This window comes from Parasteatoda tepidariorum, chromosome 4 (assembly GCF_043381705.1).
Source record: "Parasteatoda tepidariorum isolate YZ-2023 chromosome 4, CAS_Ptep_4.0, whole genome shotgun sequence".
Taxonomy (NCBI): domain Eukaryota; kingdom Metazoa; phylum Arthropoda; class Arachnida; order Araneae; family Theridiidae; genus Parasteatoda; species Parasteatoda tepidariorum.
In genome coordinates, this window is record NC_092207.1 from 7,210,542 (window position 1) to 7,230,696 (window position 20,155).

The window sequence follows — 20,155 nt, forward strand, 5'->3', positions numbered from 1 at the left end:
CATTTCCCTTTAGTATGCAACTGGATGAAACTACAGATATCTCGAATTATAGTCAACTTCTTTTTTTTGTTCGTTACGTGTCTCTTGATACTCTCAAAGAAGAATTTTTATTTTGTGAGTCTCTTTTGCAAACTACAAAGGCAGTTGATGTTTTAGCAATGTTAAATGTTTTCTTTACCTAACAAGACTTCGGCTGGAAAGAAAAACTTCATTCACTTCGTACAGATGGAGCACATGTGATGCTTGGCAATAAATCTGGTTTTGCCCTGTTGGTAAAAAAAAGTCTCCTAATGTTCTTGTTACTCATTGTTTTTTTACATAAACATGCACTGGCTACAAAAACTCTTCCAACCAGCTTAAAAGAAGCATTATCGAAAGTTATTAAAACTGTAAATTTTATTAGACATAGAGCTCTTAATCATCGTCTCTTTAAAACGCTGTGTCAAGAAATGGACGCAGAACATGAGGTACTTCTGTACCACACGGAATTGCGCTGGCTGTTACGAGGACAGGTCTTGAAATAATTTTTCATGTTGAAGATCGAATTATCATTTGTTCTAGAAGAAAAAGATAACTCATTCTTCGAATATTTAAACAAAAAAGATTTTACCTATAAATTGGCTTACCTGGCAGATAATTTTAACCACATGAACAATATAAGTCTTTTAATTCAAGGACCCGATATCACCATTATGGATGCAACTGAGAAATTACAAGCATTCTAATTGAAGATGCCACTTTGAAAAAAATAGAATTAAAAATTAGATATATGCTAACTTCTAAATGTTGGAACTGGTTACTGAATAACTTAAAAAATGAAATCTGTGAACACCTGGAAGTACTTCAAGTTACATTGAAAAAATATTTTAATTTAGATGAGATAAAGATAAAATATGAGTTGTAGATTCGTCATCCTTTTCTTTGTGATATTAACTGTATCTATGATATGAACCTTGCCAAAGATGAGCTTATTGATCTTAGAACAAAGTCCTTACTAAAAATGAATTTCGATTCAAAAACACTCGGAGAGTTCTGGTCTTCTGTGAAAGAAGCCTACCTATTGGTTGTAAAGGGAGCTATTTCAGCTATAATTCCGTTAGCTACAGTGTATCTTTGCAAAGAGGGATTTTCCACAGTTGTGACAATAAAAACAGAACATCGTTATCAATTGAATGTTAAACACGTTATGCTCGTTGCTTTGTCGAAAACCATCCCTCTATTCAATTTATTAATTAAGGAAAAGCAGCAACAACCTTCAGACTAAAACTTTTAATTTTAAATATTTTGTATACTATTGAAATAATAAAATTAAATGCTAAAATAAATTAAATACTGAAAATTGATGTTTTTGCAATTTTTTTTCTCAGAGGGGTGGTCCGTGACTTCTTAAAAAATTTTAAAAGGGGTCCATTGTATCAAAAAGGTTAAGAAACACTGGTCTAGGGAAACATGCCATCGCAATTTTGATCCTCTGTAGAGGGGATGCCTCCCCTGCTTAAGCAGCCCGACAACCTGCGTGTAAAATCGAGCACTTAACGATAGAACAATTTAACTACGCAGACTGATCAAAGTGGTCACCTACCCGCTTACTGACCACAGTCAGTGATGCTTGACTTCGGTACTCTACTGAGAATCGACCATTCCACTGCGGGATTTTAGCATCTTAGAAGTAATAAAAAATTAACGCCAATCTAAATCCTATTTCTTTTTAATTCACTGCTCATTAACTCTTTCCCAACTGCAAATTGACTCTTGATTTGAATTTTATAAAATAATTCAATTTAAAGTAAATTTGTAATTTAATTTCATTTTTTTAAAGTGAAGANTTAGGTATTTATTTTTCACTTTACCTCCATTTAGGTATTCATTTTTAACTATATATCCATTTAGGTACTCATTTTCAACTATATATCCATTTAGGTACTCATTTTCAACTATATATCCATTAAGGTACTCATTTTCTACCCTTATCCTTTACCAAAGATATTTTATGAAAAGGAATGAAGTTTTAATGCTTTTATTAATACAAAAGTATTTAATTTTTGTATTACATATATATATATTTACAGTCCCTTTCCAAATTATTAGAAGCATTACAATATTCTATGTAAAATATCATTTATCAGTTGATACTACACAGTTTTATTGATTTTAAGCGACTAAAACCGGTTTGCACTTGTTTATGTTCGTGGAACAATTGGTTAATTTAGACGATATATTATATAAATATAGAATATTTATTATATCAGGTATTATATTAGTATATAATAATAATTAGACCCAACTATTANACTAAAACCGGTTTGCACTTGTTTATGTTCGTGTATCAATTGGTTAATTTCGACGATATATTATATAAATATAGAATATTTATTATATCAGGTATTATATTAGTAGACCAAATTATTGGACGCACTGTGTTTTAATGGTAAAAAAGGGAAGACTATATCTTACCTTAAAGTAGTATAAACATATTTTAAAATTAACATGGTTTTAATCGGAGTACAAATATTATTCCAACCATTTGACAACTTGTTTAAAAACATTGAATTTCTTTTAACCATTAACACAATGAGTGATAATTTTTGATACAGAAAACTTAGTGTAAACCTATGTCTACATTTATTATTTTCTCTCCCAATAAGGAATGAAGTAAACCAAGGAATAATGGTTAACAAAAGAAAGGTTTATCAATGATATAAAGTTTAAGGTTAATAAGGTTTTAACTTTTTATTCATATGAAAAATTAACTAATCAGACTTTTCATGATATTGTGCTAGAAATACCCAAAAATTACTGCATTCTTTGTGAAACATGAATAGACAAGTTAATAAATGGCAGGCATCAGTAGACTGTTTGAAAAAAAAATTTAATACCCATGGGACACTTTTGGGAAATAGGTAAAATCAATAAGCCTCATACATAAATTTTACGTAATATTGACGGAATGATATTACCACTAAGATATTTGGTAAAAAAAAAACTTCGGTGTACTTTACGTAATATTAACAGAATGTATTTTACCAATTACCCTTCGGTAAGATAGTTTTTGTGGATATTATGCATTATTGACGAAGCAAATTTACCCTTTCAATATCGGTAAAAAAGTTTTCGTACATTTTACATGTACATGTTGGCGTATATTTTACCATTTAGATTTTGGTAAAAAGCTTCTTTAAGTTATACTTAATATTGACAAAATTTACCATTTTTTTTTCAGGGAGAAAATTTTTTAAGTTTTAATATTGACGAAGTGAATTTACTATTTAGATTTAGTAAAAATGCTTCTGTGTTTTTTAAGTATTTTTGACGAAACAAATTTACCATTAAAATAATATCTAAAATTAACAAACTCAATTTTTCCAAGTATAAAAAGGGGGTTGATAAAATATTAGCAAAATAAACGAATTTGTTTTACGTATAATTTTACGTTTTTTGGATATCCATATTTTTTGTATATTGAATATCTATTATTTTATATAATACGAACTTTCAATTTTACAAATTCTTAGTAAAATTTAAAGGTGAAATATACGTATTTTTGACGTAAAATTCATTGTGCTAGCCTACATGGGTGAGAATCACGAGTACAATGAATCATAATCCCATATTGGGCTGAAGAAAAATATTAAGACAAAAATTAGAAATATTTTTCAATTCCGGCAAATTTCGAGCTACATTTAAAAACGACAAACTGAAAAAAAAGTATAATGTGGTCTACTCAAGTATTATAAAGGAAGTTTGATAGCAAAAGAATAATAAAATACATTACTTTTCATTTCACAATTACTTAGTTTAAAACAGAATTTTTTCACACTATAATTTTATAAATGGAGCACTGAACAACTCATAAAGATTTGAGAGCAATATACAGAAATGTTTAACATAACTGCTATATTAAAAAAATAACTAGTAGTAAGTAGTTTTTTACTCATACCAATATTTAATTTAAATTTGTAATAGACTTGCTTTATCAAATAATGTTCATAAAATTCGAAAGGAAAATACAGCGACTATCTCGCTTAACATTCCTCAATTTACTATTCTATAATATGATTACTGTAATATTAATTGGATGGATCACTATTAAAATCAGATGAAAGATCACCGTACAAGATTGGTTAATACATTTGGTGAAAAAAGTAAACAATTCCCATCACCATAAAAATTTGTAAAATTGAGAATTTTAATTCGTAAAAAGACTGAATTCTGTGGAATAATGAACTGAACTGTGTAATTATAATTAGTGGAAGGTCTCTAAGCTTGAATTTTGCTATTCTACATTCATCATTAAAACAAAAAGATGTTAAATCAAAAATTAAATTCGCATTTGTATTTGTAGAAAATACGATGCTCAGGACAATCTGGAAAATTAAGACAAAATATTTTAAGTATCAGAAAAATCTGGAATCTAAGTACAATTACGAGCCCTCATCATAATGTAACTCATTTAAAATAAATAAGATGCGTATGGAACAACTTAGCTACAATTAAAAATTTTAATTTTCTATATCGTAAATAAATCTGCATTTATTTTTCGAATTATGAATATAGATAAGTAATTAATTTCAAAAATTATATGAAAATAAAGTCGCACGCAATAAAAGCGTAAATTTTAGGATGGTCTCTTGATTACAAAATTCAGTGTGATTAATCCAATATGTCTGTAAAGAAATTATTATATTGGCTATATCAATTATAGTATTCATTGATAAAAGTGTACTTTATTTGCTAACAGAATGTTAATTTATAAACATTGAAATACGGATAAAAAGGTTATTATTGTTGAAAATAAATTTTGATATAAATTCAAATGATGATACTGAGAAAAAAATGGGATTGGAAATTGAATATTATTTAAGGGCAAAAAATGGGTAAAATATTTTACCTACTTCCAAATACTGCTTAAATAATTAAAAATGCACTTATCAAGCATTATACGCCAGGTAATCAATCGTGATTTATTGTTAAAATTGTTTTTTTACTTTAAGCCTGCTTTCGTTTGATTCAGACAACAGTGCATCATTAAGTCCATTGTATTTCTGGAATATTTCTTTAGAAGAATTGAATAATACCAACTTATATTTATCTGATTGTTAATAGTTAGATAATTTTAATTCAGATTCAACAGGTTACATAAAAGAAATATCATAATATATCAAGTATAAGAAATAAAGTCCTTTAAAAAGGATTTTTACTTTATCAAATTTGCACCACAATGTAAAGCATTTTTTCAGTATTGTGCGGTCAATAGAGTTGAATATAAATACTAATATAGGATATATGAGTGTTTGTTTTGAAAGACTTTAGAACTATGCATTGTTATTTTTTAATCTAATTAAGGGCAATTTAAGTTAAATATAAAAATCTAGGCTCTTTGAATGGACCTGTTTTTAGTTTTAAACGCAACGCACATTATTTATTTTTAAACAATTAAATAAGTTAATATTTGTAATTGGCATTCAAGGGAGATATAAAATACGGAAGAAAGAATAAAAAATTGTGCGACGGGGCACGTAAGGAAGAAATGCGGCCATTTTTCCCTTTTTACTAAATTAGAGAAATTTTTTTTCTGTTACAATTGATCTCATTGAAATTTTTTTATAGAATATCAAGTGTGAAGATTCTTTTAAAATAATAAAATTCTTTAAAGAGTAATGCTTTAAAAAACAATTTTGGATTTATTGTGTTAATAAAAGTTATCGAAAGTATTCAAGAATGGCATTAACTAACTTTTTTTAACTGCACTAAATTTTTCAACTATTAACATTGTTTTTACAATAAATCACTATTCTAAGCTTTACGCTCATATTTTGTTTCAAAGAAGAAAAGATAGAAAATTGATTCTGGATTAACGCTATTTAAAAAATCATAAACACAAAAAATTCTATTTTTTCTCGCTTTTAAACTATTGCAAACGTAGTTTTTTAATGGTGATAATAGTTACAGTCAATTCAATGAGTGTATGGTCATGCAAAATTTTAAAACCAGCTCTAGAAAAAAATAAATCCAGAATACTCATTGAGATTAAGAAGTCTCAAATTTAATAAAACCAAAAGCATTTAATTATGTTCCATCGGTACAAATAAAGAAGGGTTGAAATAATGAATAATGTATTTTTACATGGTAAAATTAGTAGCATAGCTCCTGAGAAATCGAATTTTAAAAATACGATTTTTTCAAAATTCGATTTCTTAGGAACTATCCTACCACTTTTGCATTTTACAAAATTACATTATTTAAAAATTCCAATGATTTCATTGACATTAATGAATCACAATTTAAAATTTTTTCGACTTATGTTAAATCAGGGGTCTGTTTAGAAGAAATTTGGGTCCGTCAACGGACCCTTCACAAAATATCTTTTCATAAAAACGGACCCTTCACAAAATATTTTAACTTAAAAACGGACCCTTCACAAAATGATTTTTCTTTTAATCGGACCCTTCACAAATTTGTTTATCTTCATTATTATTTTGTTAATCGAATAAACCCTTTCCAGGGCAGAAAACAAGAAAGATGGATGTAAACGAATTAAGTTTTGTCTTCGGCAGACGATTCTTCCATTATTCGTCCGAAATTAATATTCTGCGTTCAGCAGTATAGGCTAAATACCAAATATTTGTATGTTGCATCTCTAATTTAGAAGCAGCAATTGTTGTTTATTTTTTAAAATTTAATTTTTTTAATTATAATTTTACAGTGTTGAGCATAATCTTGTATGTCTATACAATTTAAAAACTCCTTGAAAAATTTTTTTTTTGCAATAACGGACCCTATTTGCACAAATTCATAAAAGCGGACCCTGGTTGAAAGAATGTGAGTAATTTTTTCACAATTTCACGAAAAACGGACCTTTCACAAAATGTCTGGACAGACCCCTGGTTAAATAAAATAATAAATATTTAATAAAAGTTATTTTTTGCACGGAATTATCTTTGAGTAAATAAGTTCCATAATTAGTAAGCATGAAGTAATAAATGAATGTTTGACAGCAGTTTTAGAAATTTATTGTGATGCATTTCATGGGTTGAAGGGTATTCAGGCTTCGTCGTAGTTTAAATCAGGACATATGGCTAAACTAGTCTATTTTTAAGAAAGGAAAACGAAAAGCTAAAAATGTAGTGCTTTGCCTATTTTGTTTTGTTGGGCATATTTTTGTAATTTTCCACAATTTTTTTTTAATTACTTAATACAATAAAATAAAAACATGATCAACATTCAACATTTTTTTTAAAAAATTAAGAAAGCAATAAGTTTGTCTGAAATGATTTTAAAAAACGGTGCGATCGATGGTGAGGAATCTTGGAACTTCGAAAATAAGATTCCTTAATATAAAGATCCATCGAACTACGTTTAACCAGTGTTCGGAAAAACTACATTATTTTCGAAGTTTTCTACATTTACAACAACTTTGTTACAAATGTAGTTAATTGCAACTACAACTATTTTTTTTAAATGTAGAGACTGCAAACTATTTTGGATTCGTAGTGACTACTTCGTTACTTTGAGGAATTGAACTTTGGTGGAGAAATTAATTTACGCCTGCATAATTTACACAGTTGGAGAAATTAATTTACACATTATGTTCAGAATGGTTTTGAATAAAAAATTTGCTTATATTAAACAAAAAGAATTATTTTGAAATATTTATTCATGTTTACATGAGCCATTTTGTTAGTCTAAAACATTTTTTTCGAATTCGTTCATTTAGTCTTCAACATTTTATGCCCTTCTTGAAAGCAAATATTTAATTTAAGAGATGCTGGAAATTATTCAATACTAGCAATTTCGTTAAGTGTTCAATCAGGGGTCTGTTTAGAAGAAATTTGGGTCCGCTAACGGACCCTTCACAAAATAATTTATCTTTTAATCGGCCCTTCAAAGATTTGTTTATTGTTTTGATAATCGAATAAACCCTTCCCCGGAGGGGGAAGAAAGACAGTTCGAGACATACTAAGTTTCCCTAGGTTTAAATTTCAAATGTAGTATTCTAAGAAAACATTCTACTTTTACAAACATCGTGTGCGCATTCCTCTTAAAATTAAATCATAATTTTTTGGTGAATAAATAATTGATCCATTTATATTTATTCATAAAATTAATTAATAGAATATTATGTAAATAAAAATTAATTTCCGGTAATTTTTCATATAAAATATTATAAATGTAAGAATGGTTTAAGTTTACTTCAAGCGTAACACATTAAAAGTGATACATTACTAACAGGGGTCTGTCCAGACATTTTGTGAAAGATCCGTTTTTCGTGAATTTGTGAAAAAATTACTCACATTCTTTCAACCAGGGTCCGCTTTTATGAATTTGTGCAAAAAGGGTCCNTTATTCGTCCGAAATGAATATTCTGTGTTGAGCAGCATAGGCTGAATACCAAATATTTGTATTTTGCATCTCTAATTTAGTAGCAGCAATTTTTGAGCAGAATCTTGCATTTATTTACAATTTAAAAACTTCTTGAAAAGGTTTTTAGCAATTTTTGCAATAACAGGACCCTATTTGCACAATTTCATAAGAGCAGAACCCTGGTTGAAAGAATATGACTTAACGTTTATTTTATATTCACAAATTATGAATAGTTTTTTCGCAATTTCACAAAAACAGGACCTTTCACAAAATGTATGGACAGACCTCTGGTTTAATACTCTTTTATTTCCTCTAAGAAATGAAGCATATCGAAAATATGTTCCCTTTCTTTTAAATGACCACATTCACATGTGAAAGTGTGATCTAAGTGATACATTATACATCGTTCATAATGTCTAGCTTTAATATTAGTGATACGTGTCTCTAAATATGTAATTCTTGTTAACTCACAGTTACAGAGGGGCATTTTAAATTGCTTTCATTGACAGACCCACGAAAATGTGTACCCATCAAACTCGAAAAATTAGTTGTGATTAGAATCCTGTTCATATAGTACTTAACTAACGTTAAAAGTAGTTTCCAGGAATCGCTACAAACTACTTTTTTTTTAGTATCGCACTACACACTACACTACTTTTTTAAAAAACGTAGCACACTACACCACAAACTACGAAAAAAAGTAGCGACTACAGTAGTTTCACAACTTGTAGTCAGGGGTCTGTCCAGACATTTTGTGAAAGGGCCGGTTTTTGTGAAATTGTGAAAAAATTACTCACATTCTTTCAACCAAGTCCTGTTTTTATGAATTTGTGCAAATAGGGTCCAGTTATTGCAAAAAAACTTTTTCAAGGAGTTTTTAAATTGTAAATAGATACAAGATTATGCTCAACACTGTAAAATTATAATAAAAAAATTTTACTTGAAAAAATAAACAGCAATTGCTGGTGCTAAATTAGAGATGCAACATACAAATATTTGGTATTTAGCCTATACTGCTGCACACAGAATATTCATTTCGGACGAATAAAGGAAGAATCGTCTGCCGAAGACAAGACTTAATTCGTTTGCATCTGTCTTTCTTGTTTTCTGCCCGGAGAAAGGTTTATTTGATTAACAAAACAATAATGAAGATAAACAAATTTGTGAAGGGTCCGATTAAATGAAAAATCATTTTGTGAAGTGTCCGTTTCTATGAAAAGATATTTAGTGAAGGGTCCGTTCAAATTTCTTCTAAACATACCCCTGGTAGAGCGCTACTTCTGACTGAGTTTAACCATTTCCTAACGGCAGTCCATACCGCTGAAGTGAGGCCACTGAACGGTGCTCCCCTCCGCGAAATGTGCTTACTGCATGTCGGTAAGCTCTATGTTCGGATTTTCTTATTAAAGGGTCACATACCAAATGTATTTGGATATTGTGCAAGTTATAAACAAAAATTCAAATTTGGATATTTCAAAAGAAATCATTGTAATTTAATTCAGCTTGATAAATGACACACATTAAAATTTTTTAGATAGTCGTTTTCTGTCGCTTTTTTTCCCTACCAATTTATAAACTAAAGAATTTTTTTTTTGTCTTAATAAAACACATTAGGCACTTTTAGTGATTTTAATCTATTATGCGTTAATGGAATATTGACCAAAGGCAGATTGGGGCAGTTATTAAACGGTATCACACTGACGCCGACTAAATACGGCGTTCGTAAACAAGGAACACCGCGTTGATGCCCGCCAAATACGGCGCTAGTAACGAAAGNTATTTACCCATCAAACTCGAAAAATTAGTTGTGTTTAGAATTCTGTTCATATACTTAACTAACGTTAAAAGTAGTTGCTAGAAATCGCTACAAACTACTTTTTTTTTTTAGTATCGCACTACTCACTACACTACTTTTTTTTAAAACGTAGCACACTACACCACAAACTACGAAAAAAAGTAGCGACTACAGTAGTTTCACAACTTGTAGTCAGGGGTCTGCCCAGACATTTTGTGAAAGATCCGGTTTTTGTGAAATTGTGAAAAAATTACTCACATTCTTTCAACCAGGGTCCTGCTTTTATGATTTTGCGCAAATAGGGTCCGGTTATTGCAAAAAAACTTTTTCAAGGAGTTTTTAAATTGTAAATAGATACAAGATTATGCTCAACACTGTAAAATTATAATAAAAAAATTTTACTTGAAAAAATAAACAGCAATTGCTGCTACTAAATTAGAGATGCAACATACGAATATTTGGTATTTAGCCTATACTGCTGCACACAGAATATTCATTTCAGACGAATAAAGGAAGAATCGTCTGCCGAAGACAAAACTTACTTCGTTTGCATCTGTCTTTCTTGTTTTCTGCCCTGAGAAGGGTTTATTTGATTAACAAAACAATAATGAGGATAAACAAATTTGTGAAGGGTCCGATTAAAAGAAAAATCATTTTGTGAAGGGTCCGTTCAAATTTCTTCTAAACATACCCCTGGTAGAGCGCTACTTCTGACTGAGTTTAACCATTTCCTAACGGCAGCCCATACCGCTGAAGTGACGCCACTGAACGGTTTTCCCCTCCGCGAAATGTGCTTACTGCATGTCGGTAAGCTCTTTGTTCGGATTTTCTTATTAAAGGGTCACATACCAATGTATTTGGAGATTGTGCAAGAAATCATTGTAATTTAATTCAGCATGATAAATGACACACATTAAAATTTTTTAGATAGTCGTTTTCTGTCGCTTTTTTTCCCTACTAATTTATAAACTGGAGGAAGAAAAAAATTATATTTGTCTTACAAAAACACATTAAGTGCTTTCAGTGATTTTAATCTAATATGCGTTAATGGAATATTGGTCAATGGCAGATTGGGCCAGTTATTAAACGGTATCACACTGACGCCGACTAAATACGGCGTTCGTAAACAAGGAACACCGCGTTGATGCCCGCCAAATACGGCGCTAGTAACGAAAGGGATAAAAGAATATTGCTAATTATAGTTATGTTCACACAACTATAGGCTGGTCGATGCGAATTCCAGATCCTGCTCGCACTGACCACAGCGCTGACATAAAATACCCTCAATGATAGACGGAACATGGGTTAGAGTTCCCTTGCCGTCAGGCTAACCGTGGGAGGTTCTCGTGGTCTTCCTATCTATGTAACGCAATTGCGGGTTAGTTTCCATCAAAAAGTCCTCCACGAAGGCAAATTTCTTCCAATACTTGATCCAGGAGTTCCCTTGTCTTCGAGACTGGGTTCAAAATTACAAGGCAACGGAGTTTATCACTAATAGATCCAATAGTCCCGTCCACTAACAGTCCTGTTAACCCAAAATTGGGCGCCTGTTCAACTACAGTTATAAAACTCTACATACTGTAGAATAAATGCATACAAAAATAAAAAAATAAGAAAACGTAATGCATCAAGATATGGAAATAAAATCGCAAAAATAAAAATAAAAAACTGAGAAGATAATTTATTACTCATAATCAAGGGACATTTAAAAGTGCTAACGAAATTTCAATAAAGGAAATGGAATGAAAAATAATGCTTTCACTGCAATTAGATGGACATGAGCAAAAAAAATGAATTATTCAATAATGTTAATGAGTTTATCTTTGACATCATTCTCCAATTAACAATCAGACAGATTTAGAAAAACAAAACATTCCGACCGCAAAAAAGCTGAGATTCTTTTTTTTATTTTATAATTTGATCAAACGACTGAAACAAGATTTTAAGACTGAACGATGAGTAATTAGTGAACGGTCCCTAAATTTTAACTATCATATTTTTGAAATGTTTATCAATTATTAAGGCTTATCATTTTGAAATAAAATGATAAGATGATAAACGAATTTTTACATGTGTATCAAAACTAGGCAACCAAAGTTAGTGAATTTACCTCCGAATTTCAAGACTGTTTTCATAACTTGTTAAATTAAAATTACATTAAACGTAAAAAAATAAGGATTTTATTACTTTATATTTTTAGGTAATGAAAACTTTAAGAGAAAACTGTGGTTTATTTTTATTTCAAACAAAAAAATATGCAAAATTAAAGACATTAAGGGAAAAAAAGTTTCCTTCACTCAGAAGGAAGTGTGGCACCCTCTTCTCTTAGAAAAGAAAAGAAAGGAAGAAAAAAAAAAAAGATTCCGTCTGTTAGAAAACGTCTGCAAAGAAACGAAAATAACTCACTATGCTGAGCCCCTTAAACAACTTCAATTATTACAGATCATTTTAGGTACAAATTAGTAGTTAATTTATAACAGATAATAAATTTACAAAGTTACACTATTTTCTAGAATAAGAGCGCTAATTAACGCAGTATTTAACTTTTTATATTAAACACATTTTGGAGAGCATAAGTTCTATTTACTGACTTATGATGAGAAGGGGTGTGAAAATAACAAAAATAGAAATAAATTCTGTTAAAAAAAAGGGTAAGGTTAATTAAGAATTTTTTTTCCGAACTGATTCAGCAATAATTTATTCTTTCGAGGAAAAGTTATTATTTCTTATCCAGTAAATGAAATTTTAAAAAAAAAAAGCCCAAATGATTACTGTAAAATAGTGTGTTCGTTTACCAGTGTTTCCCGAAGTTATGACTTTTGTGTACCCTTTCTCAATTTTTCGTAACTCTGTGTGCCACTCATAAAAAAATGAATGTATATTTTACAGTAAAAAAAATTGCACAAAAGTTAAAAATCACAACTGGCTGTTGACACCACTCATTTTTAACTGCTAACTCTGCAAAAAATAGCCAATAGAAAAATACGTAAACGTAAATTTTCATGGCTAGCCTTGTTGTTAAGTCAATTTTTTTGAAATGTTCGTTTGTTGCAAGATATTTCGCATAAGACCGCGTATAACTGTTCCCCCGTACCACTGGGGGTATGCGTACCACACTTTAGGAAACACTGGTTCACACAGTATGTCCTTAGCAAACACACACAAACAAAAAAAATCAGGTTTATCAGGTCAGAACACACAAATCAGGAACCAGTTTTTTTTAAATACAAAAACAGGAACACCAGGGCAACAACAACGAACATTGGTGCATAAAACAGGACTTTAAATTCAGTAGCGATGCACATAGATTGAATTGGTTATTAAATGTAGCCAAAATGTTGGATTTTTGATGAAAAAATAGTCCAAATAAAATAACAGTTTTAAAGTATGTCAAATTACAGCTTCAAAAAAATCAGGAGTATCAGGGCATTACTCTAAAAATCAAGAACCAGAAACTCTTTCATAAAAAAAAAAAAGGAAAAAAAGAAAGAAAAACACCCCAGGAATATCAGGATATCTTGGTGCATAAAGCCCTACTTTAAATTCAGCGCCAATACACATAGGTTGATTTCGTCAATAAATGTATCCTAAATGTTAGATTTTTACCGAAAAAATACTCCAACTAACACAAACCGTGTTTTTATAACGCATTAGTATCATAAAATAACAGTTTTAAAATATATCAAGTTACAGCTATATAAAAATCAGGAATATCAGAACATAAGATTAAAAATCAGGAACCAGAAATTTTTTTCAGGAATATCTGGGTAACTTCAAATCTAAGTGCAAAAAACACGACTTTTTAAATTCAGCGGCAAATCACATCGATTGAATTTGTATTTAAATGTAGCCAAAATGTTAGATTTTTACTGAAAAGAATGATCCAACTAAAGTAAACAGTGTTTGTAAAACGTGTTACTATCGTTAAAATAACAACTCAAAGATATATCAAATCAAGTCTTAATAAAAAATTAGCTCTAATGTATGCTAAAATATCATAGGATTATTTCTAAATAAATTTAAATCGGAGTGATGTTTTTATAATCGCATGAGATAAATGGAAAGTTAGATACTAATTTTGATTTACATACGTGTAAGTCTACAAGATATTGTAATTAATACTTGATTAACTAGCAACCTACTCTTTCAAGCATATACGGATAAAGATAACATAAATCGCAAAACACTAAACTAGTTTTGATACTTTATTATATAAATTATTAATTAATACATATTATTAATTACATATTATACATTAATGATTAAATATTATTAATTACACTATATTAAACTAAATATCTAAAAAAACCTTTCAGATTTTATATTGTATAGATTATTATTCCATAAGGGAAGAAAAGATAACTTTTAAAAAACATTTTAATAACAAGTAGAATATTTAAGAAACAAAGTAGACGTAGGTATATGCATAACATACACGACCGCGTGATCGTAGTTTTCGGAAAATTCCCTTAGTATTTATTACTCATTATTTTTAAAAAATTAAGATATGACGTTACATGAAAATATAGATCACTCTTTTTCTTCGATAGTAACATCAAGTTTATAATTTAATTATAGTGTTTTCCTGAAATATTTTGAAATAATTCAGTCTTAATACTCTTTATTTTTGCCCTATTATGTAAAATTAACATAATCTAATTTTTGTACTATTATTGTATATGCAAAATGATTTAGCTCTAGAAAGCAAGAATATTTAAATGTAGAAGAATTAAAAAGAGATTTTTATAAAAATATTTGATAAATGTGTTTACATTTAAATATTTCTGAGAAACATTTATATTTGAAAAGAAAGAATATGCAAAGAAAGTTAACATTAGGGAAAATTATGTAAATGAATAAGTCGTTTTATAATAATATCTTCATGAAACTGATAAAAGAAATATAAGCTGACGCGTCTATAATATTCAATATGGGTTTTTTTTAAAATTAAAATTGTCTTAAAGGTGATTATCGAACATATTTCGGCCACATAAGGAGGCAATAAAAGGGTTGAAACTAGTTACAAGAGTCAATACAAAAAATAGGTTGCAGAGAGTTTTTTAATTGATATTTAGAGTTCGCGGAGAGTTTTTCTGAATAGAACATGTACTAATGTAACAATATATAAGAAAATGTTAGAAACTCTTAAATTTCACGATAAAAATATTCTAATTTATTACAAAACATGGCAAAAAATCTAAATTGTTTTTCAATCATATAAATCTATATTTTCTTTTAAAAAAGAAATCGTGACAAGTATTGTTGAGACCTATCTAAAAATCAAATAAAAACTGCCATTGCGGCGTTTACGAAGTGACTAAGATTCCATCAATCACAAGACTCGATTAATAATGATCGATTAATATAAAATAAATTTAATTCAGGGGCTGAATTAATTTGATTACATTTTGAAATTGAAACGATTTACACTATTCAAAATTTTAATATTACTACAGTACAGATCAACTGTAGTTAGAAATTTACTTTTCAGTATTACATATTTATAAATTCGTTAAACCATTTCATTAGTTATTTATATCACTTTATTAAACCTTGTTTTGTAAAAGGGTGCGTAGCTAGATTCTTCAAAAAAATAAGCACCTTTTAAGTACTTTTTAAGCTCTCAAAAAATATTTTTGATCACTTTCCAAAACAAAATCGTATAGGATCTGTGCAGTAATAAAAAATTTTCTTATCGTTTAAATTCTTTTATAAACATAGAATCAATTAAATTTAATAACCTTTTCAAAGCTTTAAATAATCATGATAAAATAACTAGTTTCTGATATTTATTGCAGAGAAAATTGCGAAAATCGTGAATTTTTTTTTGTAATTTAAAGCAATCGATACGGCAAAGAAAAAAATCTCTTTTGAAACGATAGAAAATTAAGCACTTTTTACATACCCCGAACAAAAACAAGCACCTTTAAGGAAAAAAAGTAAATAAAAAAATAAGCAGCTTTAATCACTTTTTAAAAATGTTACGCACCCTGTGTAATGTGACTCACTAGTTTAATTTTACCCTCAACCCTAATCTTAAGCCTTGGATAAAAAAAAAACACAACTTAAATCTATTTTTCGTGGGATAAGTACATATAATGGTCTGATAAAGTTGAACTTGGGCTCTCAGGTAAAATTGTAGCAATTTACACTATTTAAAATTATTACAATACAGATTAATTGTAGTTAGAAATTTACATTTTAGTTTTACATATTTATACATCCGTCATCTCGTTATTTATATCACTTTATTTAACCTCATTTTTGTACTGTGACTCACAAGTTTAATTTAACCTGAAACCCTAATCCCAGGCCTTGGAAAACTTTTGTAAAAACAGACTTACCTTCTATTTACAGTCATTTTTCGTGGTATGGGTGTCACATATAATAGTCTGGCGACGTCGGACTTGTATTGTTTTGTTGTGAGAATTCCCTGGATCGCATGAGTTGTTTTAACTGTTCTTTGTAATAGTCTCTCTCTTGCACAGCCCTGTCTCTCTCTTGGTATGCTCTCTCTTTTTCCTGCCTCTCTAATTCCCTCTCTCTGAAGAGCTTGTCTCTCTCCATCTGGAGGGATTTGTTGTTGGTCTCCAGTCTCCTCTTCTGCTCGATTCTTTTTGTGCGACAATTTTGAGCGTAACCTCTGTTTTTGAGAGTTCGCCTCCTCTGTTTCACCCCGGATATATAATCACGAGACAAACCGTGGAGTTTCCGGTTAAGGTCTCTAACGGACAACTGGATCAGCTGGTCATCGGTGATTCCCAAGTTCCGCTCCATCGTGATGTCCATCTTCTTACCACTGGACGACGTCACGTCCTGATGGTAGGACGACGGGGACGGCATGTCTGTCAGCGAGTCACAGTCGTCCGAAAAACTACCGGACGACGAAGAGGCCGGAACGGATTCGAGATTGACCCCGTATCCAGTCATGCAGGCCACTTGTTGCTTTTGGATGTGTTGTTGTTGCTGCTGCTGCTGCAGAGCGTTCTGTTGCTCGTCCAGAGCCTGTCCCATCATTTCGGTACAGTTTCTCCGGATGATCCAGTTTTCCATTTCGCTCATGTCCGAATTTCGGAGGTCCAGAGGTTGTGAGACCAATGACCACATCATGGTCTCGTCCAACAGGTTGGTGGTTCGGCCGTCCGGGTGCATGGCGGCAGGACTGTCGGATGGGATGGCGGCAGAAACAGACGGCGGAGGCGAAGGCGGAAAGTTGGGATGGTGATAATCTGGAGAGAATCCTTGAGCGCTACCAGCGAGTACAACCGCCCTCCGCCCCACCCCTCCTGGCAAAGAGCCGTCGGTGGGACATATCACCTCAACGCCAGGATATTGAAGTATGCCAGCGTTTGCATGGTGCTGTAAATGTTGCTCTAGCGTCACTTTCGGCTCCCCGCAACAATTGAAGTTTTCATTTAAATGCAGGCTATCTAGGCTCCTTTTCAAATTTCCGTTCTCATCCAAGGAGTTCAGTTCGAATTCTTGATCCATAGAATCTAGTTTGAGAACCATGGGACCGGATAATAGTGAGGCGTTAAAAAAAAACAATAATTTCGGATAGCGAGCACCCTCCCTACAAAGTCCGAGACTTAAAAAAAGAAAGCGAATATGAGGGGAGCACGTGCTTTTTACTCCTCTTCCTTCATCATTCCCATGTGGCAGACGATATCGTCGTTCTCTTTGACACGAGAGTTCTGAATTTAGTTGGGTAAAGTATAGTCCCCTATCGTCACTAGCGCCACGCTTTTAAGCTTTTCCCGCTTCTGCACCCTCTTCTTATTTATGACGTTCCGGGGACGTGACATGACGTCACGGGATACTCTTCAATTCCATCCAATCGGAATCAAGCGCTTGCTTTTTCCCTCCTTTCGATATGGATAAAAGTTTTCCAAGTTTCGAGCGCTCTGTTCTTTTTTTTTTTTTTAAATTTTATTTTTATTTAATCGAAATCTCTTCTTTTCGAAGCCACTCCTCTATCAGGTAAGTTATTCCGTCTGGAATTGATAACACACGCTCTCAATATTCAAATCTATTTTCGTCACTTGTATTTTTATTTCAAAAACATTTTTCTTTTATTTAACACTACTTTCGAAACGGGTGTAGATAGTGCAGTCTATGTTTACTTAAAGGAAGAAAATTTAGAAAGTAACTTAATACAATGTTATAAAAACATAAATTGCGTAAACGAGGCGGTGCAAACTTTTTTTCTTATCAGACTGAGAACATCTTTTTAAAAAAATGATCGCCCTTCTGAAACAAACACTGAAAACTATTCGGTAAGACTTGCATGAATGCGATATTATGTTAGTCACATTTTTTTTTTCATTAATAGAATTTTAATTTTTAAAAAGAATATTATGCTTTACTTATTGTTTACAAAATTCAAATGATAAATGAACGTATATAGGTAAAAGTGTTCAAAACAGTTCTTACAAATTTTCTTAAACATTATTAATGCAGTCATTTCATAATAACTTTTATCAGTAAAACTTCCAGACTGTTTTTTTTAATTTTTAAAGACTTTTTTTTAAATTTCGAATTCGATTATATTTGTTTTGAACCTATTTTGACAGGTTTTTGTTCAATTTTGAGGAAACCTTTTCTGCAGTGTAATGTCACTTCTTTAATATAATAGTTGTTGAGAAAAATGAATAAAATTCTTTTTAAAAAATGATCGCCCTTCTGAAACAAACACAGAAAACTATTCGGTAAGACTTGCATGAATGCGATATTATGTTAGTCAAATTTTTTTTTATTAATAGAATTTTAATTTCTAAAAAGAATATTATGCTTTACTTATTGTTTACAAAATTCAAATGATAAATGAACGTATGTAGGTAAAAATGTTCAAAACAGTTCAAATTTTCTTGAACATTATTAATGCAGTCATTTCAAAATAACTTTTATCAGTAAAACTTCCAGACTGTTTTTTTTAATTTTTAAAGACTTTTTTTTAAATTTCGAATTCGATTATATTTGTTTTGAACCTATTTTGACAGGTTTTTGTTCAATTTTGAGGAAACCTTTTCTGCAGTGTAATGTCACTTCTTTAATATAATAGTTGTTGAGAAAAATGAATAAAATTCAAAATGTTAAAAGTCTGAAATAACGGAAATGTTTCTTCATTTTTTTAAAATCTTTTTATAATACATATCGGTTTGAGTGCAATTTTGAAAAGGAGCGTGCGGCAAAAACCATTCTTAAAAACTCTATTCTTAAATTTTTAATATCTTTAGAATTTTAAAGTAATATTTTTACTGTTCGACTCAAAATACAAAAAAAAAATTTTTCTTCTCAATTCAAAGCGAGATGAAGCTGTGTTAACCCGCGTTTGAAAACTATTAAAATAATTTCTGAAAATTTTGAATAGATATATTTCCTACATTTTATTTTGTGTTTTTTTTAAAAAAATTAAGTAAAAATTTGTGATTTTGACACAGAATTTTTAAAAAAAATAGAGCTTGCCATTTTAATTCCTTAAAAATGTAATAACAGCATAAAGAACTACAATTGAATTTATCATTGAAAAATATGTTAAATTTAATTTTTCAAAAATGTATGTAACAAAATTTTATGCTATTTTTAATAAGAAATCCATACATAGTTTTAATATAAAACCATAATATTTTCGTTTATATCAAAAATTATAAGTATTTTTTTAAGGTTTTTAAATTTAAAAAAATTAAATGTCCCGTGGAAGGTTTTTTTCAACATTTAATGTACGTCTTACATGATACAAGTATTTAAAATGATATTTTTTAAAAGTCTCTGGCAGATCCAACGTAAAACAGTATGAACATATTTTATGAAAGATTGAGTTCTATTGAAACATTGAGTTCTATTTAAACATTGAGTCCTATTGAAAGATTGAGTCCTATGGAAATCCTTCAATGATCATATTACCATATATGGCAGTACTTTTACTTTCGTTACTTGTACCGCCGGTACAAGTAAAAAGTACGTACTTTTACTTGTACTTCGTTACTTNATGTGTTTGTA

The 20,155-nt window shown here is 30.1% G+C and overlaps 1 protein-coding gene across 1 annotated transcript in view; it reads right to left on the reverse strand.

Moving 5' to 3' along the window:
- LOC107447410 (uncharacterized) overlaps positions 1–17,912 on the reverse strand; it is a 35,898-nt gene extending 17,986 nt beyond the window's left edge. Inside the window, exon 1 of the mRNA XM_043055137.2 lies at positions 16,501–17,912. Coding sequence (XP_042911071.1) covers positions 16,535–17,668 — 1,134 coding nt within the window. The 5' untranslated portion in view covers positions 17,669–17,912 and the 3' untranslated portion in view covers positions 16,501–16,534. The remainder of the gene's footprint in view (positions 1–16,500) is intronic.
- Positions 17,913–20,155: the final 2,243 nt, after the last annotated feature.